Genomic DNA, 27,961 nt, shown 5'->3' with positions numbered 1-27,961 from the left:
CTCTAAGAAAAGAAAATACATATGTTTGGGCAACATTTAGTGATTTTATGAATGAATCTCTTTAAATGAGACCACATGAAACATGGACCATAGTCAAGTCTTTATTTGTTGGTCTTATACACAGATCCAAATTTATACAAGTGTCAAACTTGCAACAAAAGAAACGCATCTCAGAGGTTAACCCAGCCTCATTTGGGCCAGTATTGCACTCTGGGTAATGTAGGCACAGCAAGGGGGGCAACAAACTAAGACAGCTGTCAGTAGGCCCGTCACAGAAGAAAGAAAAAAACAACTCATGCAGCTTCTACACAGTATTCTGGTCATAAGCAGGAATTAAATCAGCGATATAGACCGATTATAGTCTGGAAACCAAAACGGAAGACATCTAGTAGCCGTGGTCGATCATTAGAAAAAGACTTCAAGATATGACTTTGTCCTAATATTTCATAACATCGCCAAAAACGTTGTACGGAAATGGGATTTAATAAAAAATAGAATCAATTCGTCGTGCTACTCTTGTGAAAGACGCTCTGTCACTTTACTCGGGAACAAAAGACATCTGTAGTGCTTGGAACATATCTAAACGGGGATGTCACACAAATGCTTTTTTACAGAAAAAGAACAAAAAAAGTCACAAATTAGATGTTAGACTGGCACATCGGAGGTGTTGCTGCAGCTTAAAGTTAGTTCAAATGAATCCATGACGGTTGAAGTACAGTCGGTCTTTATGGTCTCTCTCTCTCTAAATGGCACCACGACACTGAGGCCATCAACTCAAACATTGCGCATGCACCCATCTGCGTCTGCATAGAGCGAACACTAAAGCTTCATGAACTCTGAAGTCAAAACATTGTCGTGGTTAAGAGTGAAAAATTTAGAAATATACAGAAAAGATCGTGTGTGTGTGCAGAAGTGTTTTTTGTACAGCCTCAAGCATTTCAGGACGAACATCTGTCCAGTCGCATCAGTGGACACGCGTAGATAAAGCATTTAAATATACATGCATGTTTGTCCAGCTGTTACGGTGGGCACACAGACATCCACAACGTCATTCAGCGTTACCGACTTCAGCTGCTTCCCCCGGCGGATCTCCAAACTCAAAAACAGTAGCTTCAGGAATGTCACGGCCAGCGGTGTCCATTTTTGTCTTAATAATCGCGGGGTCGTGGGAAAAGGGAAGAGGCTCGACAGATGTTTTTTTAAGTGGCACTGGGTCCAACTGGGAAAGCAGTTGGAGGCACTTTTCGAGGAGAGTGCACTTCAATGTGAGCTAAAACCACGGGAGGAGGAAGAGGAGGAGAGAGATGAAGGGCTAGTGGTCAGTTACAGAGGATCAAGTGGACCTGCTGGCCGTAGAAGGAGTGGTTGGAGCGCTCGGCTACGGCCCGCCTGGCAACTTCCTCACTGTGAAAGGTGACCAGGGCCTCGCCGCTGCACTGGCCGCTGAAGTTGTACAAGACGAGGACGGCGTCTGGCTGGAGCTGCTGGGGGGGGGAAAAGAGATGAAAACAACGACACGGAACACACACACACACACGCACACACACGAGAGACAATAAGCGTCATTGTCGTTTGATGCAGCTGCGCCGTGGAAACACCAGGGGGAGCCGGCAAAGCAGAGGACCAACGATGCAGCTTTTGAAACAGATCATCGAGCAAACCGGTCCAGTTTTGGTAAAAGAAAGGAAGAAAAGATGAATGAGTAGAGCTTAAAAGAGAAGGAGAACAAAAAGCAGCACACATGCTGTTCCCAGAGGACCTGAAGCCCACACAGTAATCATCCGTTAGTTTGCATGCATCCACTTCTTGCATCAAAGTTTGATGCAGAACATCAGTTTCCTTCGGACATGCAGGTATGAAACGAGTCACTGATCACGTTAGCAACGGCGTCTAAGATCCCGTAAATCAAAAAAGTTAGAGGATGCAAGAGCAGGAGAGAGGGAGGCGGTGTGGGGACGGGGCCCGGGGCCCGCGCTCAGAGACCACCACGCGGGGCGGTGTCGGACGAGTGCTGAATCGAGACTGACCGACAACGTCGATGATGTCATCGGCGATCCTAAATTAATTATTCTGTTCTGCAAATGCAGAACATGAAAGTATCGCATCTTTACCTGTTCAGTTTGGTAGATGTGTAATTTGGTGAAATCTAACTTTTAACTAAAAACTTTAGCTGACGATTATATAAAAAGTGTAATTGAATTTATATATATATATAGAAATTAATTAATTTAAAACAGTAATTTATATTTCTATTTAATTAAAAATTAAAGAGAATAAAAAAGTGGTAAAATACCACGTTATCACCATTAAGAAGCCCGATTGTTTGTGAAAGTCTCAATTCCCCAAAAGGAAGAAGGATACAAATAGTTTCCAGGCTCAAAACATGAAACCAGAGTAATATTCTGGTTTAATTCCTCATCTGGGGCTCAAGCCTTTGTTCACATACGATAATGTTCCCTTTGAATGAAAACCAACACTTTTATTCATAAACTTCCTGCTTGGAAAATCATCTTCTGCAGGAACGATCTGCAGGAGGACGAGGCTGCAAGTCCAATGTTGTAAAACTGAACCGATAATCCACATTTCTGAGCATGTGGAAGGCAGCAGACAGAAGTATTCTCAAGAATTAATCTTGGTGGTTAAATGTATGGCTGAGGGATAACGGTGGTGTTTAACAAAACAGCAAACTACATAAAACTAAATTAGCTAAATCAAATTTTCCCTGAATATTTCATACATTCTGTGTATCCACTAATTAAGTGTCCGACTCAGCACTCAGTCCTAACAGACCTACAGGAGAGACAACATACAAGAGGAGGATGGGTTTGGGAAGCAGGAGGCGACATGCCGGGCGCGGAGCTCAGAACCGCATTGGCTAGAGCGGGCACTCCTATTTGATTATAATGTATATATATATATGTGTATAATGTGTATGATGTGTATGATGTGTATAATGTGTATGATGTGTATGTGTATAATGTGTATAATGTGTATGATGTGTATAATGTGTATAATGTGTATGATGTGTATGATGTGTATAATGTGTATAATGTGTATAATGTGTATGATGTGTATAATGTGTATAATGTGTATAATGTGTATAATGTGTATAATGTGTATAATGTGTATAATGTGTATGATGTGTATGATGTGTATAATGTGTATGATGTGTATAATGTGTATAATGTGTATGATGTGTATAATGTGTATAATGTGTATAATGTGTATAATGTGTATGATGTGATGTGTATGATGTGTATAATGTATAATGTGTATGATGTATGATGTGTATAATGTGTATGATGTGTATGATGTGTATAATGTGTATAATGTGTATAATGTGTATAATGTGTATGATGTGTATAATGTGTATGATGTGTATGATGTATAATGTGTATGATGTGTATGATGTGTATAATGTGTATAATGTGTATAATGTGTATAATGTGTATAATGTATATAATGTGTATAATGTGTATAATGTGTATAATGTGTATAATGTGTATAATGTGTATAATGTGTATAATGTGTATGATGTGTATGATGTGTATAATGTGTATGATGTGTATGATGTGTATAATGTGTATAATGTGTATGATGTGTATAATGTGTATAATGTGTATAATGTGTATGATGTGTATAATGTATATAATGTGTATAATGTATATAATGTGTATAATGTGTATAATGTGTATAATGTGTATAATGTATGATGTGTATAATGTGTATAATGTGTATGATGTGTATAATGTGTATAATGTGTATGATGTGTATAATGTGTATAATGTGTATAATGTGTATGATGTGTATAATGTGTATGATGTGTATAATGTGTATAATGTGTATGATGTGTATGATGTGTATAATGTGTATAATGTGTATAATGTGTATGATGTATAATGTGTATGATGTGTATGATGTGTATAATGTGTATGATGTGTATGATGTGTATAATGTGTATGATGTGTATAATGTGTATAATGTGTATGATGTGTATGATGTGTATAATGTGTATGATGTGTATGATGTGTATGATGTGTATAATGTGTATGATGTGTATAATGTGTATAATGTGTATAATGTGTATGATGTGTATGATGTGTATGATGTGTATAATGTGTATAATGTGTATGATGTGTATGATGTGTATGATGTGTATGATGTGTATAATGTGTATAACGTATAACGTGTATAATGTGTATAATGTGTATAATGTATAATGTGTATAACGTGTATAATGTGTATAATGTGTATGATGTGTATGTGTATAATGTGTATAATGTGTATGATGTGTACGATGTGTACAATGTGTACAATGTGTATGATGTGTATAATGTGTATGATGTGTATGATGTGTATGATGTGTATAATGTGTATAATGTGTATAATGTGTATGATGTGTACAATGTGTATAATGTGTATAATGTGTATGATGTGTATAATATATATAAAGTGTAAAAAGCTCACGTGTAGTGATTCATTGTCACGGCAAGAACATTAATGAGAGATTCCATGCTAGCCTGAAAGTAGGAAGCTGGAATGTTTTCTGCTCAATGTTTTCTGCTTATCGTTGTGTAGCATGACGCTCGTTGTTGTGTAGCATGTTTGTTGTGTAGCATGACACTCGTTGTTGTGTAGCATGTTTGTTGTGTAGCATGACGCTCGTCGTTGTGTAGCATGACGCTCATTGTTGTGTAGCATGACGCTCGTCGTTGTGTAGCATGACGCTCGTCGTTGTGTAGCATGACGCTCATTGTTGTGTAGCATGACGCTCGTTTGTGTGTAGCATGACGCTCGTCGTTGTGTAGCATGACGCTCGTTGTTGTGTAGCATGTTTGTTGTGTAGCATGACGCTCATTGTTCTGTAGCATGACGCTCGTGGTTGTGTAGCATGTTTGTTGTGTAGCATGACGCTCGTTGTTGTGTAGCATGATGCTCGTCGTTGTGTAGCACGTTTGTTGTGTAGCATGACGCTCATTGTTCTGTAGCATGATGCTCGTCGTTGTGTAGCATGTTTGTTGTGTAGTATGACGCTCGTTGTTGTGTAGCATGACGCTCGTTGTTGTGTAGCATGATGCTCGTCGTTGTGTAGCATGTTTGTTGTGTAGCATGATGCTCATTGTTCTGTAGCATGATGCTCGTCGTTGTGTAGCATGTTTGTTGTGTAGCATGACGCTCATTGTTCTGTAGCATCACGCTCGTGGTTGTGTAGCATGTTTGTTGTGTAGCATGACGCTCGTTGTTGTGTAGCATGATGCTCGTCGTTGTGTAGCACGTTTGTTGTGTAGCATGACGCTCATTGTTCTGTAGCATGATGCTCGTCGTTGTGTAGCATGTTTGTTGTGTAGCATGACGCTCGTTGTTGTGTAGCATGACGCTCGTTGTTGTGTAGCATGACGCTCGTTGTTGTGTAGCATGATGCTCGTCGTTGTGTAGCACGTTTGTTGTGTAGCATGACGCTCTTTGTTCTGTAGCATGATGCTCGTCGTTGTGTAGCATGTTTGTTGTGTAGCATGACGCTCGTTGTTGTGTAGCATGATGCTCGTTGGTGTGTAGCATGACGCTCGTCGTTGTGTAGCATGTTTGTTGTGTAGCATGACGCTCGTCGTTGTGTAGCATGTTTGTTGTGTAGCATGACACTCGTTGTTGTGTAGCATGATGCTCGTTTGTGTGTAGCATGACGCTCGTCGTTGTGTAGCATGACGCTCGTCGTTGTGTAGCATGTTTGTTGTGTAGCATGACGCTCGTCGTTGTGTAGCATGTTTGTTGTGTAGCATGACGCTCGTCGTTGTGTAGCATGACGCTCATTGTTCTGTAGCATGACGCTCGTGGTTGTGTAGCATAACGCTCGTGGTTGTTGCGTGTGCGCCTCAAGGTGTGGATGTGATTGAAGTGCAGGACACGCCCCCTCTGGAGGCTCCTCTTACCTTGCGGTGCGTCCCTAGAGACAGAGCCATTCTTTGGGCTGAATCAGACTCCGGGCCTGTTCGCTCATCTGAACCATGCAGCTGTACTCGTCGGGGGCGTACTACAGACGGCATCATAACGAACGCAGTCAGGGCGGGAGGCCTCCACAGTGTCAGCACACAGTTTTAGATACACACACAAGATGCAGAGGTATATACTCTTAAAGAAAATGTCTTAAAAACTTTGGAGGATGACAAATCAACCAGAAACAGACATAATCCTGTATTTAATCACGGGGTAAAGACACCAGTACTGGTGTAGGAACTGTTTCCTCACCCAGGGCCAGTGTGAGAGACACGACTGCAGCGAGAACAACACACACACACACACACACTCCAGTTACAGTTACGATAGTTCAGCCAACAGTCACACACGCACAAAACAACAACAAAACACCGTTTTTTCACACACTGGATGCTAGGGCGATTTAAAAAAAAGATTACTAAACTCTGGTGTCTTACTGATTACACTCGACATTTCATGAGGGAAAGATATTTGTGGATGAAGCTCAATATCCGAGGAGCGCTTACTTTGATATTTAATGTTCGGTGGCCGTGCGTCTGGCCTCTCCAGTTAAGCTTTGGCTGCGGGGCCACATGTGTCCACCTGGGGCCGCCTTCCAGCTGCAGCCCCTCCATCTCATTCCGTCCTCCACATTGCTTCATAACAAGAGTGGACAGATTGCCGTTAGCATTTTGGGTTTTTAGAAAATACAAGTTTCCAAACGGGCACCTTTGCCGTCACGTGATCAGCGAGCGATACCCGACTGCCGCTACTCTGTGCTGATGATTATGAACTGCATGTAGAGTTAGTCGTCTGACTAAGAATTGATTAGTATTTCATAAAGTATTTTACAAAGTAAAGTTGTTTTAAAAAAAACCCAGATGTGAACTAACTGGGTTTTATTTCTGTAAAAAGAAGAAAAAAAAGACAAGTAATGTAATAACGCCAACTTAGGCGGTAAGCCTCACATACTAAAACACACACAGTTTTCAGCATGTAAAGTTCCACCAAGTGCGAGATAAATGTCGTTCTTATTCTGCGTGAACTGTAAGGCTCTCACACACACACACACACACACACACACACAAAGTATAGGGGTTTACACACCTAAACATGAAATAAGCCGTACAGACCAACCGCAGCCCCAGGCTCTTTGAAACAACAACAGGTCAACCCCCACAACCTCAAACCCCCCTCCCCAATGTGCCAAACCATCTGAAGCCACACCCCTTCAGGGTTCATACCCGCTTCAGATGACGCCACGCAACTTTGACTGCCAGCGGGAAAAAAAAAAAAAATATGGGCAGCACAGAGAAGGGAGGAGAGCACAAGTGCACACACGTCTCTTCATTGAGCGTTGCAATAAAATGCAGCGATGGCAACGGGTTCTGGCTGCAGGGCTGACAGCTCAGTCCCAACAGCTCGAGACATTACACACCGGGGGAAGAGATCACGATCAACAAGAGGAAGCTAAACACACTGCCTGTTGTTATTTTAGCAGATAAAATGACCGTACTGCAATAACCGAGGACCCCATTTTACCAAGAGGGCTAATATCCCTCACACGGCTGAATACAAACACCACTATGCTCCCTTACATCCCAACAAACGGAGCCGTTGGAGCTTTTCATTTCGACGTGTGTGTATACCTGGTAACCCTGGAAGAAGCTGAGGATGTCCTTGACTCCGGTGTTGTAGGGCAGGCCCTGCATCCGGACCAGCGCTCCGTGTTGCTGCAGCACAGAAGAGGCGCCGGCGGCCGCGGGGTGGGGTTGGGCCGCGACCGCCGTCGCCACCGAGCCCGGCGGGGCTGCAAAGTAGCCGACTGTGGAGGGAGAAACTGGGGGGCTGGAGGGAGAGAGAGAGAGAGAGAGAGAGAGAGAGAATTTCAGGAGATTTGATAAAAAGAAAAAGAGGAGAGAAGTTAGAAAAGAGCAGAAGGTACACGTGACGTAGGAGTTGGCCGAAGCGGATGGAGCGCTAACCTGGGGTAGTAAGCCGTGTAGTTCATGTTCATATTCATGTACATGTGCGGCTGAGGGGGGTAGTAGGCCAGAGTGTGAGCCGGGCTGTGCGTGAGGGTCTGATGTTGTCTGGGAGCAGCCAGTAGGGGGGGCTGGTAGAGGGCCTCAGAGAGCATGGAAGGCGGGGTGGGGAAGGCGGCGTAGGCCGTGGGGGGGGAGAGACCTGCAGGAAACACACAAAGACATTCAGAGCCGGCGCATTTACATATTGTGCTCGGTGCATGCAGAGTCCTGCCGGTCGTAAAGTTTAGGACGAGGAAGTAAATGATTGGTGACAACATGCAGGGTGGGGATTTCAACAGGCTACACACAAGCCGTGGGCCTCGTGTTACACACACACACTCCACTGTGTCCTTCAGGATGTCAGACCTACAATGTAAACACTCAAATGCCAGTGTGGATGTGTTTACATACAAACAGATCGAAGGAGTGTGAGGCTGTGGTCGGCCAACACACACACACACACACACACACACACACACACACACACACACACACACACACACACACACACACACACACACACACACACACACACACACACACACACACACACACACACACACACACACACACACACACACGCACACACACACACACACACACACACGCACACACACACACACACACACGCACACACACACGCACACGCACACACACACGCACACGGCTGACCTTGTCAAGCGTTTCCAGGTTGAAACTATATGCACAAATAAAATCGCCATCACTCTAATTCTCGTAAGTTAAAGGCTCCTTTCTCAGGAAACGATTAAACAGAAGAAAAGGTAACGTTTTGTTTAACAATGACCCAATAAAAAGAAACACGACTGGCAATCCTAATCTAATCTCAAGCGCCAACGACCGATATGAGCCATAAACAGAACAAAGTACACACAGTTACATTCAGTCCGGACTCAACTGGCGCCGGTGTTCAAAGGACGGCGGAGACGTAACCGCGTCGTGCAACGAAAGATATCAAGGATATGAAAGAGGAGAAGTTTAACCCCGAAGGGACTGGAGGCCAGGGGCAGGATTCAGGTATGAAACACGTCTGCTGCTAGCTCAGTGTCCCAATAAAACAGAACATCCAAACACCGTCACAGATAACCCAACACGACCTCGCTACACTCATCACGGCAATATGGACTTATTATCAATATCTGTAATTTAAAACGGTCTCCAAAACTGTACATATTAGCACCTTTCTAGTTCGTGTACCACCTTCTGTATATAGTGTGTTCTTGTATATATTGTATTGTTACTTTGTTATTATAGTGTTATTTCTAAACTGTTGACCCGGAGAGCCCTGCACTACATCCCCACCGGGTCTGGACTGTTGGTCTAGGCACAAATGGCAAATAAAAACTTGAGTTAAATCTTGAAAATATTGCAACAAAAAAGGAGAGCAGCGTTAATTTGGCGGGTAGTTCACTTACAGGGAAGCTTGCATGGCGGCGGCGAGAGGCCGCTGCGGTTCAAGGTTCCTCCCATCAGCACAATGCTCATCTCCTCCGTGGAGCACTGGAACACCTCCACGTAGCGGTCCTTCATGGTCTTTTTATGGCACTTCTGGGCCACCATGAACGACTTGTCGGGGGACCTCATTTGGATGAAAGCGTCGCCAGAAGGCCGACCCTGCAGAGACGACGGGCAGAATAAGTGAGAGACGATGAGAACAACAAGACAGCAAAAATGTAACAACAATTCTAATTCATTTTTTTCTGCCGAACAATAAAGCATTTGGTTGAAGGTTGGTGAAGTTTAGGGCGAAGCCAACAAGTTGAATTCTATATAAGTCGGTCACAGCTTGAGATCTTAAATACCCTCTGCTATACGACTCAATTGTTTCAGACTATAATGCTGCATTTGTGTTGGGAAAGCAACCATTCTAAAACAGTAAAGTAGGCTACTTCACAAGTTCAGGGTTCCTACACATGTTGACTAATGGATTTCCAGGACTTTAAACCAAATTTCCATGATCAAATGTTTTGTGAAATCTCGGTGTATACGTGAAAAAATTAGAAAATGTAGTATTTAAACAAACAATGAGAATTCCAAAGCATACAGTATATAACCTTAAATGACAAATGAATGAAAGACAATAGTTTAGATTAAAAGAATAAAAATGTATGTCTTTTCAGTTAAGGTGCGTTCACTTGCAGCGTGAAAAATGTGCAAGTATGAGAGAGTATGCCGGCTTATATTAAGAGTATTAAGAGCATCTTTAATTTAAAAGCATATTAATTATTTAAAACTCAGCGTATATGCACATATATAACATAATATATATAATTTGAATAAAACAAATTTCCATGAGTTTTCCAAAACTTTGGGGATTTTTCTTCCCCCATGGACTTTTCCAGGCCTGGAAATAACTAAATAATTGAAAAATTCCATGACTTTTCCAGGTCTTCCATGACCGTACGAATCCTGCAAGTTTTTCTTTTGAATCCATCATCTGTTGCTATACTCATACGACAGCACCGGTCTCGTTATTTCTGATGAGACGTGAAGGCGTTAACGGTTTTAAGACGCGCCGCTCTCCAGCCTTGAGGGTGCCCACCAGTCTGACCTGTTGGTTGAGGACCATGTGGACCCCGTGGGGTTTGATGTCCACGGTGTACTCCCCCATGAACTCCAGGATGTCCTCGATGCCGGCGGTGTAGGGCAGGCCGCGGAGGCGGACGCAGTCGCGGGTGCTGCTCGCCGCGGGAAGGTAGGGCGGCGTGGTGAGGACGGGCATCATGGGCGAAGGGGGCAGCGTGGAGATCAGGGGTGCGGACATGTAGCGGTTCAGGACCTGGAAGAAGAGGACGAAGAATCAAAAGTTATCACTGCCGCCGGGTCAATAGAAAGCTTCACGGACATGTTCTGCATGTGCAAAGTAGACCCAACATTTTAAAAATCCAAAACGTACAAAAATAAATAGAAAAAATCTGATATGAAACACTTGTTATTTTCAACAATCTAACTTATTGGATTGACCGTTTCAATAAAACAATGTTTTCCCACTGTGTTTCTGTTGTGGTGATTCCATGTTGACTGGTATAACAAATACAAAAGGGAGTCTTTTATTTTCATTGATGACAAAAAAAGTCCCCAAGATAGTAAAATATGACTGTGCCAAAGAAAACACATTCGACTGAAATAGAAAACAAAAGCCAAAAGATCCCATCTCCATATTTTCAGTCTCAATGTTAATGTATTAACATAAATTACACAACAAACCTTAATGTAAAAAGCAGCTAGAAACCACCTCCCATTACAGAAACGCCACTAAAAGGTATTCCTTAAATTATTTATTTCAGCGTATTATCCCAGCGGAAGTCTTACGAGTGACATGTTTTTGGGGTTTTTCCCATTCTCTCCCACACAAGCAACAGCATGTACCTGTTGCACTTCAGCTGCAGTGCTCCGGAACAGCTCGATGTAACGCTTCCCCAGGATCTGCTTGTGCCTCTTCAGGGCGTTCTGTGCGTACTCTTCGCAGGAGAAGAGGACGAAAGCGTCGCCGGTGGGCCGTCCGTCGGGGTACTTGACGAAGAGGAGACCCTCGCCCCCGTCGGTCACGGGGCTCTCGGATCCAAGGAAGGACAGCACTTCCTGGGGCGCGGCGGTGAACGGCAACCCCCGCATCCGGATAATCACCTGGTTCTCCTTGGACAGGAACTGGGCCACCTCATTAGACGTACCTGGGGTCGAGAGGAGAGCAGAGATCAAAACACCTGGCCATCTAGAGACCATCGCAGCTCATTGAAGCGTTCAACATACCACGTCACTCACTTAGAAGTGGGAGATATAGCTAAAATCATCCATCTGGGTGCATCTTATTTCATACTGCGATACACAGCATGATTGGATAAGAACATTTTAATTGAAACAAGACAGAATCTAAAAAGCAAAATGCTAACGTCAGCATGCTAGCACCAATTTAAATGGTCGGTCCATCCAGTAGTTGTTGAGATCTCAGTTTGAAACGAAGAGATTGATTCACAAACCAGATAAATCAAAAGCTGCAGCGATATTGTGCGCAAAATGGCTGATTTGCTACCAAACAGAGTCTAAACGGCCTCTGGTTCAATGTTGTGAAACTTGCAAAACATTAAGAGGATACGTTCACGTCTACGAACAAGCAAACAGGGACTAAAAAAAAAGAGGAGAAGACTCGTAGTCAACCTGCATTTTGAAACTCTCCTCATGTGTTAAACCAACTGGACTCGGGTCACACAAATGTAAACAGACATTATGTTTGCCCAAACGTTCCACGGTCAGTAAAGTGTTGCTTCACCTTCCAAAAAACGCTTCTTAACAATTGAAATACACAGTAGATGAAACGACTTAAACTACATGTTCAGACATTAACAGTAATTTGATGAGCAACCGAATTATTGATTTAAAAGTTAAAAAACGTTTTTGGATATAAAGTTGAGGGCTCATGGTTTGTTCATTACTGCATTATTACAGATGAATAACTGGTAAACTGAACAGCTAGAATATATAGCTAGATTTAAAAAAATTATGATTAAAGATTATTTCCTTCTTCCTCTACAATTAGCCAGAAGACTCCAGCCCCTATTTATAGTATTTCATTATAAAAGGTCAAATTAAAACAGCTACAACAGAACGGGCACTCGGTAGAGCGCATACCTTCGCATATCACAAGATTGGGCATTGAATTATGAACATGTTGGCATTCGTTGCATGCCAATTGGATAAAAATTGATCGGGCTATGGTAAAAAGAAGATGTTGACCTTTTCATGACCTTGACCTTTGACCCGATTGATCCCAAAATCATCCCACCAAATTTCATGCGATTCGGTTTTATACTTTGTGTTATGCGAGTAACACGCATACAAATAAATAAATAAATAAATAAATACACGGCGATCAAAACATAACCTTCCGCATTTTCAATGCGAAGGTAAAAACTAAACCCAACCATCCAAAGCAGCGACGGTGTTTCCCGACACACTAAATGTTTTGGGTTATACTCCAACGTACAAGTTTACTGCTTCATTGTCTTTGGATCAATGCAGCCGTCTCGTCTGCTCAAAGTTCAAAGTGCTGTCAATCTATTCTGATCGCAACGCATCGGAATAAAGTCCACAGGCACACTGGAAGTTATCTGCTGTCCTCGGTGACCGAGTCTTTGTCCGCTATCTCCGTGCTGCGTTACCGGCGGCGGCTGCTCTGTGCTCCACAGACCCCGGGCCCTGCCTTTGTCTCTTCACACCCCCTTTGTATCGACACCGAGCACCGAGCGGGTCCTTTCACCGACCGGCAGCCGTCTCACCCTCAGGGGGGAGGACTGAACAGGTGAGCCGCTGTTCGCCCCGACAGTGAAAAGTCTCTCCCACAGGCCTACGTAAAAGCTGGGCAGGGGATGAGGAAGTGAGGAAGGGATGAGGGGCAGTGGGGGAGGGGGGGCTCCTCACAAAGACTCTTTCATTAGTCCGACATAAGCTGCTGTAGAGTCACTGGGATGAGTCAATGACTCAGGAGGTAGAGGGGGGGAAGAGAGAGAGAGAGAGAGAGAGCTCCTGTTTTACAGTCAGCTGCTTTTTTACGCATGCGTTTTAGTTTTTTTCTCAAAGAAAGCCATGAAATGAAAAAGTGAATCTCACACCAACAGAAAGCCGTTCACCAGGAGTCCTCATGCAAGAGAGAAGAGTGAGAAGAAAGAAAAAAAATCTGAAATCTGACCTCCAGCTATCTTGAGGAATTCCTCTCCTGTGGCCTTGTAGACCTATAAAGACAAGAAGAGCATGATGTAATCGTCATTTAGTTTAGAAGACGTTTTACAGACTCGCATCAACTATCTTAGAACTTCAAAAGACGAGTCTAGGCACTTTTTTTTTTTAAACACCCAAAAGCATTTAAGGTCATGAGCATGAAGGTCAGCGCTGGAGCTCACCTCGATGTAGCGGCTGCCCATGTGGTGCTTGTGGCGCTCCAGGGCCAGGTCCCGGTGCTCGGAGCTGATGAACCGGACCAGGGCCTCGCCGTTCCTCCGGCCTTGAGCGTTAAGACAGAGCGCCACGCCACCCCTGACACACAGATACTCATGATTAGGGACGTGGTTAATGATAAAATCTCAGACTAGAGCTCCCTGAAGCTTTTATTTTGTAGGGACTCTAACAAACAGGTATATGATTCAATTAATTTGATCTAGAATTCAAATACATTTTATTTCATATTTGATTTAGTGTCATATTTTAGCTAATAATTTGGTTAAAGCAGCTCTAATCATGTCAATCATTTTCTAATATATCCCATTGAGGTTTTATGATAGCCGAAAATGATAAGAGCATTTAAACCAATGACATCAGCGTTTACACGTCATCTTGGAGGGTCTCATTTGACATTTAAAAGAGTACTTTACAAGGAGCTACAAACAATTTGCCAAATCTGCCTCCCGACTGAAGAGGTTGAAAGCTCCAAAAATCACGTAGAAATGTTTTGCTGCGGCAGAAGTCTGAATAAACATTATAATAAAGTATAGCGGGGCTAAAGTTGAACATACTTGGCGATACTGAGGCCTTTAAAGAAGCGAGCGATGTCCTGGTCCGAGGACTGCCACGGGAGCCCTCGCGCTCGGATCACCGTCTCACTGTCCACCGGCTCCGTCTTGCTGCTGACGGACAAAAAGAAAACATTCACGACCACACTGAGCATAGAGAAGAAGAACAACAACAACAACACCAAGAAGGGCGAAGAAGAAGAAGGCGAAGATGAAGAAGAACAAGACGAAAAAGAAGAAGAGGAAGCCGAAGAAGAAGAGGCAAAGAAGAAGAAGAGGTTGAAGAAAGAGGCAAAGAAGAAGAAGAGGCAAGGAAGAAGAAGAAGTTGAAGAAAGAGGCAAAGAAGAAGAAGAAGTTGAAGAAAGAGGCAAAGAAGAAGAAGAAGAAGAGAAGAAGAAGAAGAAGAAGTTTAAGAAAGAGGCAAAGAAGAAGACGACGAAGAAAAAAATCAGTTGAAAGCTGGTCAGCGCTGTACTCATCGAGCAAAATGATTATGGTTGTATTCCTTACTTTTATTGGATTTTATTACTTACTTTTAACGTTTTTTATTACTTACTTTAAATAGTTTGTATAACTTACTTTTAATGGTTTTTATTACTTACTTTAAATAGTTTGTATAACTTTTAATGGTTTGTATAACTTACTTTTAACGTTTTTTATTACTTACTTTAAATAATTTGTATAACTTACTTTTAATGGTTTTTATTACTTACTTTAAATAGTTTGTATAACTTACTTTTAACATTTTTTATTACTTTCTTTAAATAGTTTGTATAACTTACTTTTAATGGTTTTTATTACTTACTTTTAATGTGCTGTACTGTAGCTTTGCATTGTGTGTATGTTGTCCTTCTTACCACATATACTGTACGGTTTGTTATCGTTTTATATTTGTTATTGTTTATGTTTATTATTGTTTTATGTTTATTATGGTCTGTCAAGGGGCGACAGATGCTAATTAGCTGCGTCGCTACAATCTGGTCCAGAGCATCAAATGGTGACATTTATGTTTTAAATGAAGATATTATTAATAATATTAATAAAAAGATCCCTACAGACTATAGCTTTTAGAAAAAGCTCCATGACTTTTGTCCCATTTCAACAGATTATTTCCTCGCAGTAAGTGCTCAGCACAGAAACGCACTCCTATGATTAAATGTCAGGGGGTTGTCACGGCGACGGGGTTTCGACTGCCTTAAGAGCAGCAGGATTTGGTGTTCTGCTACCAGATAGCCGGTAAGCACTTGATGGCAAAGTTGGACAGCTTTAAAGACACACTTGTGGTTTCCCTTGTTGCTGTAATCAATGCCACAGGGCCCCGAGGTCTGGGAGGCCGGAGGCCGCCGAGCTGGGAACAAAGAGCGAGCCACACGGGCGTCCATTGGAAAGGTTCATACGTACCATGTGCTGGAGTCAAACTTGTACTTCACGGTTTCAACGCAGGAGAACTTGTGGTCTGGAGAAAAATAAAATAAAAAGGTGTAAGATTGAGTGTACACAAGCACATCGTCTCCCGACTGCCGTGAACAGGTTCAGCCGGCCGAGCGGCGAGCGCGTCGCGTGCATTCCTGTTACTCGTCACACCCAAAGACATGCGTGGCTGTTATGAACGGGGTCGAGCCAGAGGCAACGGCCACGAGACAAGATGTCCGACAGTTGATTTATATGCACTGCAACACATCTGGAGTCATCTTGCAGCCATTCATACGTCAGTAAATCATCTCAAAAGTAGTATTGAATTCTGTCATTTGGGCATTTCTGGGTGGTTAACTAGCAATAATACAATTGAGATATTCTTCGACACACTACTAGCACATCCTCAAGTTAATTCAATTCAACTCAGAGGGCTTTACCCTCTGGTTAAGTGTTCTCTGGGTTATTTTAGTCTCCATGCAACAACAAAACAAGGCAAGAACGGACGTGGTATAATACAAAGACTTCCATTTTGCAGTTGCAGTGCTTATTTTATAAAAACCAAAGTCACCAGGAGCAAAAAGTGCACGCTACTTCTTCGGTGGTCATATCTTTGCTTCTTCTAGAAAAGGACATTTCAGAACTGAAGATCATTTCAGGTGCAAAGCGTGGCGGTGTGCTTACTGTAGGGCTCGGCCAGGATCTGGAGCGTCAGCTGCACCATGGTGCTCACCTCCATCTCCCCCATCGGCTGCTCCGACATGGCAGGAAGACCGACATCTACACACACAGTTAAGGACACTGACCCGTTGAAGCGGCCTGTTTTTTTTTTTACTTTGCCGATGCGTCATGCTGCAACGATTCTGTCCCTCCTTATGTCAGTAAATCTAAATCCGCAAAGAAACGGCAATAAACTCTGTAAATACAATTCTGCTTCATTAACACTACCGTTGCATTTCCCCGGACATACATACATATATATATTAGGGCTGTGAAACGATTAAAATTTTTAATCGGGTTAATCACAGGTTTTTGTGGATTAATCATGATTAATCACATATTACCGATATTCTCGGTATATTTTGTGAGAACATAGAGATTTATGACAAAAGACGGATATATACATTTATACATTCTTCTATACAATGGTGCTGCAACTCAGCAGTTATTTAGCAGTTTTCTTCCATATGGAACATTAATACATCTTCATCCTAAACAGAATGTTTAACCCTCCTGTTACCTTTCGGGTCAATTTGACCCCATTCAATGTTTAATGTCGGTGTTCTTTGGGGTCAATTTGACCCCAGGCTGTTTTTCACTGTGTCAAACATAAGAAATATCAACTTTTTTATTTATTTAAAGGGCTATTTAGGTAGTCAACAAACAAACATAAAGTACCTCACACTTAAACTTGGGAAGCAATATTAATTCTAATAATTTTCTGGAGGTTTTAATTGCTGGGGTCAAATTGACCCCGAGGGTAAAATATGTTAGTAAATGTAAAGGTAACAGGAGGGTTAAACAGAACATTTTCTCTTGTTTGTCAACCATTAACTCCACCATGACACAATCTAAAGGCCTCTAGTCTTCCTCTAGCAGCTGCTGAGGCAAACTGACTGTGTGGGTTTTCTTCATGAACTGGGCCGTGATGAAAGGGACGGCGGGACACCGCTGCAAAGCTGAAACCTCACCGGCCCGGACACGGGGACAGATTGACAAGTGACTTTTTTTTGCTCGGTCCACGGAGCTCTGTGGCGCGCGAGACGGAGATCGATAAGTGTTAACGCAACGCGAAGAGACAGAAATGACATGCTGCTGTGGAGATACGATCAACAACAGACGTTTAGTTTAATAAAAGAACAAAGACGTGCTATAGAGAACATGTCAGGGGCGGGCCAATCTTTTTAATGTCATGCGATCTACCAACACTACGCCGCGATCGACTGGCAGGTCGCGATCGACGTGTTGAGACCCTGATCTACAGGAAGTAAAAGTCGTAACAAGGTTTCCGGAGGTGAACCTGCGGAAGGATCATTACCGATGAACAGACCGTCTGCATGAGAGCGGACAGAGTTCAGATTGAAGTGGTGGATTGGAAGCTCATTTTGCAAGTGACTTTTTTTTCGTCCCGACGACCAACAACTGACGGATTGGAAGCTCATTCTGCGCATGCGTTAAATGCGTTTTAAAAACAAAACTAGTTAAACCTGTAATTGAATTAACTGAGTTAACGCGTTATTTTTCACAGCACTAATATATATATACACATACATATATACACACACATGTGTATATGCATATATATATACATACATACACACACGTATATATATATACACACACATATATAATATATATATACACACATGTATATATATACACACATGTATATGTATATATATATACACATACATATATATACACATACATATATACACACATACATATATATATATATATACATACACAATGTATTTAGAACATAGAGTATCACTAAAATGTGACGAACAGTTGAGGATACATTCCAACATGGTGGCGAGTGTGAGCTTCTCCACGGGGCTGGAGCTGGGGCAGCATTTGTGAAACTCCTTGTTCACGTCCACAAATGAGAAGAAACATTCAGGAAGGACGAGATTCTAAAAGAAAAAAAGGAAGAGAAGAAAAGGAGAAAGTATTCAGTTTGACATTAAGACACAAGCCAGGGGACAAAGAGATGAAAGAGATGCACAAGCCGACACTATCTGGTGTCAGCGTTATAACCAGGAAACCCCAAAAAGAAGGAAAAGCTCATTCAAAAGAAATGCATTACTTCTTAATGAGAGTTTAATCCTCCCCTTAAAGCACTTAAATACAGGACATACAATATTTTAAAGTACTAGTTATGTTAAAGGTTCCACGTGGGACACTATAATTTAACGTGAGTCATGAGTGGAGGAAGACACAGCTGATTTATTGAGAGGGGTTACAGTGCAAAAAAAATAAAATACAATAGCAGCGACAGCCGTACGAGCCGTTACCTTTTTGGACGCTTCGGGGTGGAGGGCCTGTCGGATGACGAGGGGACTGTCGACGCAGAGCGTGAAGGAGCTTCTGCCGAGGCATTTCACCTCCGATGACACCGACTGCTGGAACTGCACAAGGAAATGGAGAGAAGGAGAGGAGAGAAGCAACATTAACACGTGGATTTTAAAATCAGAAGAATACTTAGAAAGGCGTGACGCCCATTATTAAATCTGAACACAACACCAAATTCTTTCTTTTGGATTATGTTACTCTTTTTTAAATGACTGATGGATTATTTATGGTTCGACTGTCGCACACACACACACACACACACACAGTGTTGTTGTTTGATATTCGCTCGTGCGTTTCTGTCGCACGAGGCCCGTCCGACGGGTTTGCGTGTTTTCCTCGTGAAGGAGGGAGCAGACAAAAGGAGAGGAATGATCAGCACACCAATCGGCATCTCAGTTTTCTCTCAACACAACCAGACGAGAGGAAAAACAACCCATACGAGTTCAACCTGCCCGCCTCCATTTGACATCGACTCTTTATGGGTCCTAAATACCAGAAACTCCCACATGTGTACGTGTTTATGTATAACTACCGTGTTCAACAAGTCGTTGGCAGCAGAGGCCATCGCCTCAATATCAACGCCCATTGACATCACATTCTCATGATTTTAAATGACGAAGTTAAGCTATTTGAAGAGGGGGTGGGGACCATTAAAAAAGGAGAATGTAGCATCACATCCCAGAGAGATCGCTTTGCAGAATTTCTGACGACGCATATCGACTTGCTGCTCAATGTCTTCACGCACGACCGACTCGTTTTTTCTCTTAGTTTCTCCTTTGCTCTGGTCGCCGGTCTCGGAGAAGACTTGGACCGTCTGCGTGTGAGGCCGATGAACCTGATGACCGACTCGTTTCACATGGCCACTGGCTACGCGCTGGTCCCCAGACAGTGAGAAGGTATTACAGGTGCGTGCCGAGGCACGCTCCCTCACAGTCGGAGACCAATGCAGCGCCGCTCGGCACGCTAAGCAACCGCTCACAAGGGAACAAGTGCTGCTGGGTTGGATTACGCTCGTTTATGGGACCCCCTGAAAATGGCGAGCTCTTAATCACATCGATGACTCTTTCAGGTTTATTTACAGCCACCCAGGAAAAAAAAGAAAAAAGATCACTGGTCACTTCAGAAATAGAAAAAGATCCTGATGAACCCTCGAGTTCCTCGTCTTCACAAGTTACTTTTGAACACTACGCATTGTGCAACTTCCGCTCACTGTTGCGCAATCGAGTAAAATTCAGTCGATGCTTCTGCGGTTTTCTGGGTCGACAAAAAAAAAAAAAAAAGAATCGTAAAGCGAGATGCAACATTCTATTTACAAAAGCGCTGCCGTTGCTCAGTTCAGAAGGAAAGCAGCAACACGTGCAGATGAGACACCAGGAATTTAGATGGCGACGAGTGAGTGTTGCCACGGGAAACGCCCTCCAGAGGGTCAGCGTGTCGCGGTGGGACGCCGCCAAACATCATGACATGACACGGTGGCGTTTGCACATTTAAATAGTACTAAAGTCCTTGTAGCAGGAAGCACACGTCCTACAATAACACACATTTCAGATCAGGTGATAATGCTGTCGTGGCGACCCGGATCTGGAACCGGAGTTTATTGATCGACGTGACCGCCATGAGTAAACAGTGGATATTTGGATGGCAGATTGGTTTGTATGCAGTCACTGGAATCCCAGAGGTGATTAATTGGCTTCTGTATTAAGGGCGGTTATGATACGTGAGAACGGGAGCCACATCTTTTTGAATAAGGATACAGCACTTTATTAAGTCTCACACCTATTCCAGGTGCTTTAATTATCAAACTCATAATTAACTTTTGGCAAAATCAAATCTAGCTGCCAAATTTAGTCCAATTAGCATTTTATACTGACGATGGAGCCACATTTGACCACAAAACCAACAACCACCTCAGAGCACACCTCGTATTTAAGCCTTTGCAACGATGTCGTTTTAATAGTCAAAGCAGGGGGGAAACAAAAAAGGAAAAAATTAAGGAAATTACATTTGAATTCCATTGAATGTGCATACATTTTGTTTTTCTCCTTTCTTCTTAGTGAGTTGTTGCTTCTCATGGTCACAATAGCAACTAGAACGGGCACTCGGTAGAGCGCATACCTTCGCATATCACAAGATTGGGCATTGAATTATGAACATTTTGGCATTAGTTGCATGCCAATTGGATAAAAATTGACCGTGCTATGGTAAAAAGAATATTTTGACCTTTTCATGACCTTGACCTTTGACCCGATTGATCCCAAAATCTAATCAAATGGTCCCTGGATAATAACCAATCATCCCACCAAATTTCATGCGATGCGGTTTAATACTTTTTGTGTTATGCGAATAACACGCATACAAATAAATGGCGATCAAAACATAACCTTCCGCATTTTCAATGCGAAGGTAATAAAACAAATCCAGTATTTTCTTTCATCCAACAGCTGAAATGTTCATTGTTCAAATTCTAAATTGCGATGCTCCGCCGTTGCGTAGATTAAGCAGCACATTTTAACCACAGCCCCTTTTAAAGTCGACGGTGACAACAGGACCGATGTTTGCTCACGGCCGAGCTCGCAGCTCCGCCTCGGCCGACTACTGAAGCCGGATTACCGAGATAAAGAAAATGTTTTAGGTGACGTCGCGGCACGCCCACGCCTTTTGGCCGCTGCGTCTAAACCGCGGTGGAGATTGAGCAAACAAGATGAACGGAAGACAAATCTCACAGTAGCTAAATGTTAGGTAAAGACAACACGCCATTGAGCCCGACTCACGAGCGCACCGCAGAGAAAAGGTACATTAGGAAGTAAAGGCAAGTGATCCACTTTCCCGCCAGGAGTTTCTGTTATTGATTCTTTGGAAAAACGTGCCAAAACACACCGAGCCGTTCTACCTCAACACATAAGTGAACAAATAAGGATCGTATTCCTATTATATAATCGTCGTCATCCTGCCTCACTGGCATGTTGACTCCAATTTTAACATATCACACTTCATCTCTGAGAATGTCATCCAACTAGAAACAGAAGAAAAACAAATTTATTTGAGTTCGATGCAAAACTCAGCACCCGTTGTCCGTTTAACATTTTAGGACGCACACACACGCGCTCTTAAAACCAACTTCTGGTCTCGCTGTAGCCTCTGAAGAGCTTCTCCCCGGATGAGGGGGAGGACGTGGCCTTTGAACGCGCTCCTATCTGAGTTTGCTCTCCAGTGCAGACTGTTTGCATGCAGGAGGCGAGGAGGGGTGGAGAAGGCTGAAGCAAATTCCGATAAGAGCAGCAGGGAGTGTCGGGCTGTCCCTGTGGAAGCCGTTTAAGGCACCTAAAGTCCACACACACACACACACACACAGACACACACTGCCTACAGCACATTGGCACATATCACGACACTAAAATGTTGCATGTCGCTCAGAATACTTCCTAATGGTGCAAAGATCAACACAGATAAATGACAAAGTATCACCCGATAACTTTCTTCTCGTTTGTGAACGTAAACAGTCGTAGCAACTAGAGGTGAAATCATCGATCGGTTCGGCCGATCAATCGTCATCAATTGGAGTTTTTTAATGAACTATCGATATTAGCGGAACAGGCACTGTTTAACTAAGAGGGGCAACTACTTGCTGAAAATATCTGTGTGGATGCTGTCAACTCCTAATAATGATAATAATAATAATCTAAAACAGCATTAATAGATTTTTTTAAAATTACGTTTTGAATGTGAATTATTTAGAAAGTTTGAGATCTGTGATGACGGTTAGACGATGGGAGGAACAGCCGATTGTCCTCTTGCTGCTCCGCACGACATCAGCCTTTATGAATCCTCCATCGGCTGATCTCCAAACATCAAACCTCCTCTACCAGCTTCCTTTCCGTTTAGAAATTGGCATTAACTTAGTCGGGTCTCGTGTTTCTTTGGACATTAACGACATCGTCGCGGCTCAGAGTTCGCCCTCGTCAGAGTCACCGGTCTGCTCGTCATCTTCAAGCGGCTTCCTGCCGTCGTTGTGAAACCCGGCTCACGTGAATCCCTCGTCGATGCGATTCATCATGTTTTCCATGTCACAATAAAGTCATGTTTGGCAAGTACCAAACCCGTATCTTAACATCATCTTGAAGCCAGTTGTCAGTTTGTCCGACTGTTGTCTACAACAGTTGAAAACCGATGCCACAACAACAACAACAACAACACATGAAGCTCCCTGAAGGCTGCGACATGCTGTCAGTGTTCATGACTGAAGTCTGAACTGTCAGCAGCAGATAAACCATCAGCTCTCGACCAGGAGCTGAACTGCAGGCGTGACACACACACACACACACACACACACACACAAACACGCCATAATGCGTCACAGCTATAGTCATGAAAGCAAGTACCAGCACGTGTCCTATAATCATCCAACACATCGATATGTTCCGACAGCGCTCCGATACATGTGATTTAGTATGATAGATCTTCTTGTATTTATTATTGGCTGTAGTCACATGTATCAAAATAGATTCAGACACATCAGATATTTGTTTCTACTCAGTGGAGGCTGAACTGCTGATCCCGACAGTAAACACTGACATTAAAATGGCGGTGAAAAGTTATCCAAAAGCATTAATTTTCTTACAAAAAGGAATATTGATGTTCTTTATCTGGTTCCATGCACTGGAACTAAAGGATCTAGGAACAACAAATACATGTTTATTTACCTCAATACAATAAAAGCGTTTGGAGCTTCTGGTATTCAGACATTATAGTGACGTGTATGATCTTTACGGGATTGTAAACTTGAGCTGGGGGGGAATGGTGACTGAACTCTACATGGAAATGGGCAAAAGTTGCTCTTGCTCAGCAATTCCTAAATATTCAGTGGACACATGTTTAAATTGTATTGTGGATCCATTCGCGGAAGGAAAAAAGCTTCGGACAAAATGTGTCAGTCGGACAAGTGACCAACGAATTAACAGATTTAAAGTGTGTAACAGAACTCGAGAAAAGTAATATTGCGCACTCAAAATCAATTTCAACGTAATCTCCTTAACCTTCTCACTCTGAATAAATCGTTCAGCAAATAAAACCAACAGATGACCTTGACGACAGGTCAATATGACGAGCACCACCAATAAGACGCACCAAGAAAACACACCATTCTAGAAAACTCTTCAAAGTGTCTTGAAAAATGTAAATGTACGTCTGACTCAACAAAGAAAACATTCATCTTAGAACGACGAAACATCGAGAGAAAGTAACCGATGACTTGACAAAAGGGTACGACCACAACGAACTGATTGCGTGGTTAATATTTGAAGCTTCGGCACACAGACTGAGCTGCAGCTGAAGTGTGAACGGGTCCGTGGGAGGAATGAAATGCCTTCAGCACTCGGACCGAACTCCAGATTAAATGCAACCCGTGTTCGGCGTAAGGCTACGCAGCGCGTGTCGTAACCCCGGCAGCATCGATGCAAAATAGCCCCAGAAAGAATTTAAAGAAAAACAGGCAGATTTTGCAACCAACCCGCTTGTGTGCGCGAGGTATTATGACCACAGAGGCGCTACCGTCAACCCAAACACTCGGGGTAATGACATTTAGAGGGATGGGAAAGGTGCCACCAGTAGAAACACAAACAAACACTCTGGAGCTGGTGATTGAAAAACACGTTTGGCAACACTTCTGTTGAAACACACCTCCGAATAAAAAAAGGGAGGAACCATAAAGCAAATATGGCCAAGAGAAGGATGAAGCTTAAGACCTGAAAAGCCTGCCCGCCCGTCTGTCCTGCAGCCTAAAACAGAGGTGCGGTCCCAGGTAAACATTCCGCCTTCCAGATGTCTGCAGCGTGCATCAGGCCCGAAAACAAGACGAGACCTGCGACTCCTCCTCATCTGCAGATGCCCCGGGCTCTGCCCATCCCCCCTCCCCCCGATTAGCTCCTGCAAACTGTCAGCAGAGTTCGACTGTCAGAGCCAAACCATTGAACCAATGACATCTCTCAACCAGGCGGAGAACCATTTTTCTAAAAGGGCACCAGGGAAATTTGACACGCCTCACATTAACGCACAGCTCAAAACACAGAGTCGGGCTTGACACGTCTCGTCTCGCTCTGGGCATTAACCGTCAGGAGGAACGATATTTTCTTAACCTCTGAATTCCTCTCGCCATGTCACTGAGGGATGAGGGATTTTTTATAAACTGTGATTATCATGCTGTATAAATTCAGTCCACCAGTTAGAGTTTTTTAACATGATGGCCTTGCAGGGCCTGTGTCAGGGTGGCTGGTTCAATGCCCGGGATGAACTGAGGACTGCTGGAGATGGCGGGTGACATCCCGAGTCGGGCTGGACGATACGGCCGAACTCCTCTAGTCCGATTTCATATCTCGATAACTCGGATGTATAAATGTACATCATGATATGGCCTTTTTTCCTAATCCAATAAATAAAATAAATGGTGTATACATAAAATAAACACATGGTTTTGTATATTTTTAAAATACTGAGTTTTTTTATTTAATCAAGCATGAACTTCAGTGCATTATAAATCAGATTTTCTGAAGATAATGCGAGTTTTATCGCTTTTTATTATCAATTTAGTCGACAAACTGCATCATCGATATCTCGATGCGATTCCATTGCAATAAACTGAATTATTGCCCAGTACTACACCTGGGTTACCTGCCGAGGGGCCCTTAAGCAAGGCGCCAGACTCTTGCCGCCCCATCACTCGTCTCTCCACAACAATAATGCAGCTCTACAGGTGTGTGATTATGTGTGACAATAGATTGAAGAGGTGTGGATGGAGTACACCTCCTTCTTAAAATATCCCCTATGGAGAAATGCACCTATAGTCGCCCCGGGGAGACTCACCTGCTGCAGCACCGTGTCCAGGGGCTCAGCCTCCAGCAGGTCTTCCGCAGTCAGCCCGGTGTCCTCTTTGCACTCGTCCGTCAGCTCAAACGTTTCCGGCTTCACAAGACATCTGTGAAGCTTCCCGACCTGCGGTTCAGCAGTTCAATGGCGCAAGAAAGCAGCGTGAAACACGTTTTTTTTTTTTTTTTAAAGGCAAAAAGTAGAAACTCATACACCCCACATTCAGGAAATTAAACTCTTTACGAAAAAGGAAGAAAAAAAAAGACAAATGTAGTTGCAAAAAAAAAAAAAGTGCACTTAATTGTCAATAAAGCGGTGTTTATATATCAAGAAGCTGACGGGCCAAACCAAAACGGTGTTTTTTTTGTTTTTTTAAAATGAACATTTAAAAAAGTCCTCGGCTGCTCGTTACATTTTAATTTATTTTGCCGCACACCTGTGAAGAAAGGTGAGCTAACGAGGCGGCGGGACGGCGCTTTGAAGCTGCGGTGAGCTCGCGTGAGAGAGGCGCGAGGCAGCCGCGGAGGGTTTCAGGGGGAACACCATGTTGGTTTGGATGTCAAAATAACTGGTCCACTACAGGTGGACACTAGGCCACACACACTCGCAAACACACACACACACACGAAACCGTAACAACGAACGAACGGGTCAGAAAGGTCCGTACCTTTTTCTCATGTAGATCCACAATTTGCCACACCAAGAGAATTATTTCCCTCTCATCCGAACCCAGTTTACCCCCATTTGCACCAGCTGTTGCCCCAAAGAACACCACCAGAGTATCACTGTGCGAAGCCATCAGGGACCACAAGGGTAAAAAAACTACAATTAAAGCACAGATTAAAATAAAAACACGAGGAGGGGGAGGGGGGGTTCACCTTTTTCCAAGTGATAAGAAGAGCGAGCAAAAAGGGGTCTCGAGAACTCAATTGAGGTAAAACGGAGAGAGGAAAAAGGTGGGAGATTATTTTCAGAGGGAGCCGCGAAAGAGTTTGCGGTCAGAGACTCTACCTGTTGAAGTACTTGAGCGTGTTCTATCCAGAGATACTGGTTTAACTGGTAAAGAAGGGTGGAAATCCGTGTTTCATTTCACGCGAACTCCATAACAAGCCCTGGATTTTTTTTTCTTCTTCCTCTCCTTTCTGTTTTTTTCCCTTTGAGTTTACCTGTGTGGCTGGTCCTCCGCGCGAGGGAGCTCAACGGGCCGCTTCTATTGGCTGGTTCGGAAAGGTGAGGGTGGGAGGCTGCGGCGAGTGCTGCAATCTCATTGGTCGGAGCTTGGAGCCGGAAGTAGTCGAACAAAACTGGGCGGTGACGCGGAGCCTCCATGAGGCACGCAGCCGACCGATGACTCACAGCGGCAGGGGAAAGTAAACGAGCCGAACTCCCAAAGCAAAACACCTGCTAACATACGGAGACAAAGTGTGTTTCAAAAGGTTTGATTGGCATAGTTTTGTACTTGTTATTGCTGATGTGTTCAAATCGGCTTAACACATGTGAGCTCGAGTAAATAGTCTAAATAGAGACTTTACTTTTTTTTAAATTCAAGAAATACTTTACATTACATGTCATTTAGCAGACGCTTTTATCCAAAGCGACAAGAGTACAAACTCTGAAAACAAGAATACAGAAAGTAAAATTTCTTCAAGAATATATATATATATATATATATATATAAATGTGTTTGTATTATTTTTTAGCTCAACATGTTTGATATATATTTAAATGTGTATTTGTACTATTTTTGTATCCCAAAATATGTTATTTTTAAACATATTTAACTTAAAATATATATATTTATATATAAAACATATTTTGGTATAGAAAATAGGACAAACATATATATATCCAACATGTTTTTATATCTAATATATATATATTCTATGTTATATATATATATACATATATATATATAAATGTGTGTTGGTACTATTTTTTATCCCAAAATATGTTATTTATATAACTGTTATAAAAATAACATTTTGGGATAATAAAAAATATCTATATATAACATGTTTGGATAAAAAATTGTAAAAACACACACATTACAAACATATATATATCATTTTAATTTTATTTAAATGTGTGTGTGTGTTTGT

The 27,961-nt window shown here is 42.8% G+C and overlaps 1 protein-coding gene across 5 annotated transcripts; it reads right to left on the bottom strand.

Moving 5' to 3' along the window:
• Positions 1-88: 88 nt before the first annotated feature.
• On the bottom strand, positions 89-26,733 carry esrp2 (epithelial splicing regulatory protein 2). Of its 5 annotated transcripts, none has more exons than XM_056412821.1 (17): positions 26,530-26,732; positions 25,860-25,988; positions 18,947-19,060; positions 18,451-18,565; positions 16,614-16,709; positions 15,918-15,972; positions 14,519-14,629; positions 13,910-14,042; positions 13,699-13,741; positions 11,385-11,686; positions 10,567-10,794; positions 9,431-9,629; positions 7,956-8,157; positions 7,620-7,818; positions 6,498-6,626; positions 5,928-6,028; positions 89-1,484 (listed from the first exon to the last, which is right to left on the bottom strand). In XM_056412821.1, exons 1-16 carry the CDS (start codon positions 26,659-26,661, stop codon positions 5,942-5,944), a joined length of 2,274 nt encoding a protein of 757 aa, XP_056268796.1. In that variant the 5' UTR covers positions 26,662-26,732; the 3' UTR covers positions 89-1,484; positions 5,928-5,941. The 5 variants fall into 5 exon arrangements, with proteins under 5 accessions (XP_056268796.1, XP_056268795.1, XP_056268797.1 ...); XM_056412820.1 differs by having other exon boundaries at positions 89-1,481; XM_056412822.1 differs by having other exon boundaries at positions 89-1,481; positions 14,519-14,626.
• Positions 26,734-27,961: the final 1,228 nt, after the last annotated feature.

The sequence above is a fragment of the Pseudoliparis swirei genome, chromosome 4 (genome assembly GCF_029220125.1).
Source record: "Pseudoliparis swirei isolate HS2019 ecotype Mariana Trench chromosome 4, NWPU_hadal_v1, whole genome shotgun sequence".
NCBI classification, from domain to species: Eukaryota; Metazoa; Chordata; class Actinopteri; order Perciformes; family Liparidae; genus Pseudoliparis; species Pseudoliparis swirei.
This window is presented reverse-complemented; position numbering and strand designations above follow the sequence as displayed.

What these genes read in the sequence shown, in the direction of transcription:
- esrp2 (XM_056412821.1), bottom strand. Translation starts at nt 26,661, where the DNA reads ATGGCTTCGCACAGTGATACTCTGGTGGTGTTCTTTGGGGCAACAGCT. An exon ending in TGGATCTACATGAGAAAAAG is followed by an intron (nt 25,989 to 26,529) that starts GTACGGACCTTT and finishes GCTGAACCGCAG; the next exon opens with GTCGGGAAGCTTCACAGATG. An exon ending in CTGCAGCTGAAGTGCAACAG is followed by an intron (nt 10,795 to 11,384) that starts GTACATGCTGTT and finishes CTCTTCTTCCAG; the next exon opens with GTCCTGAACCGCTACATGTC.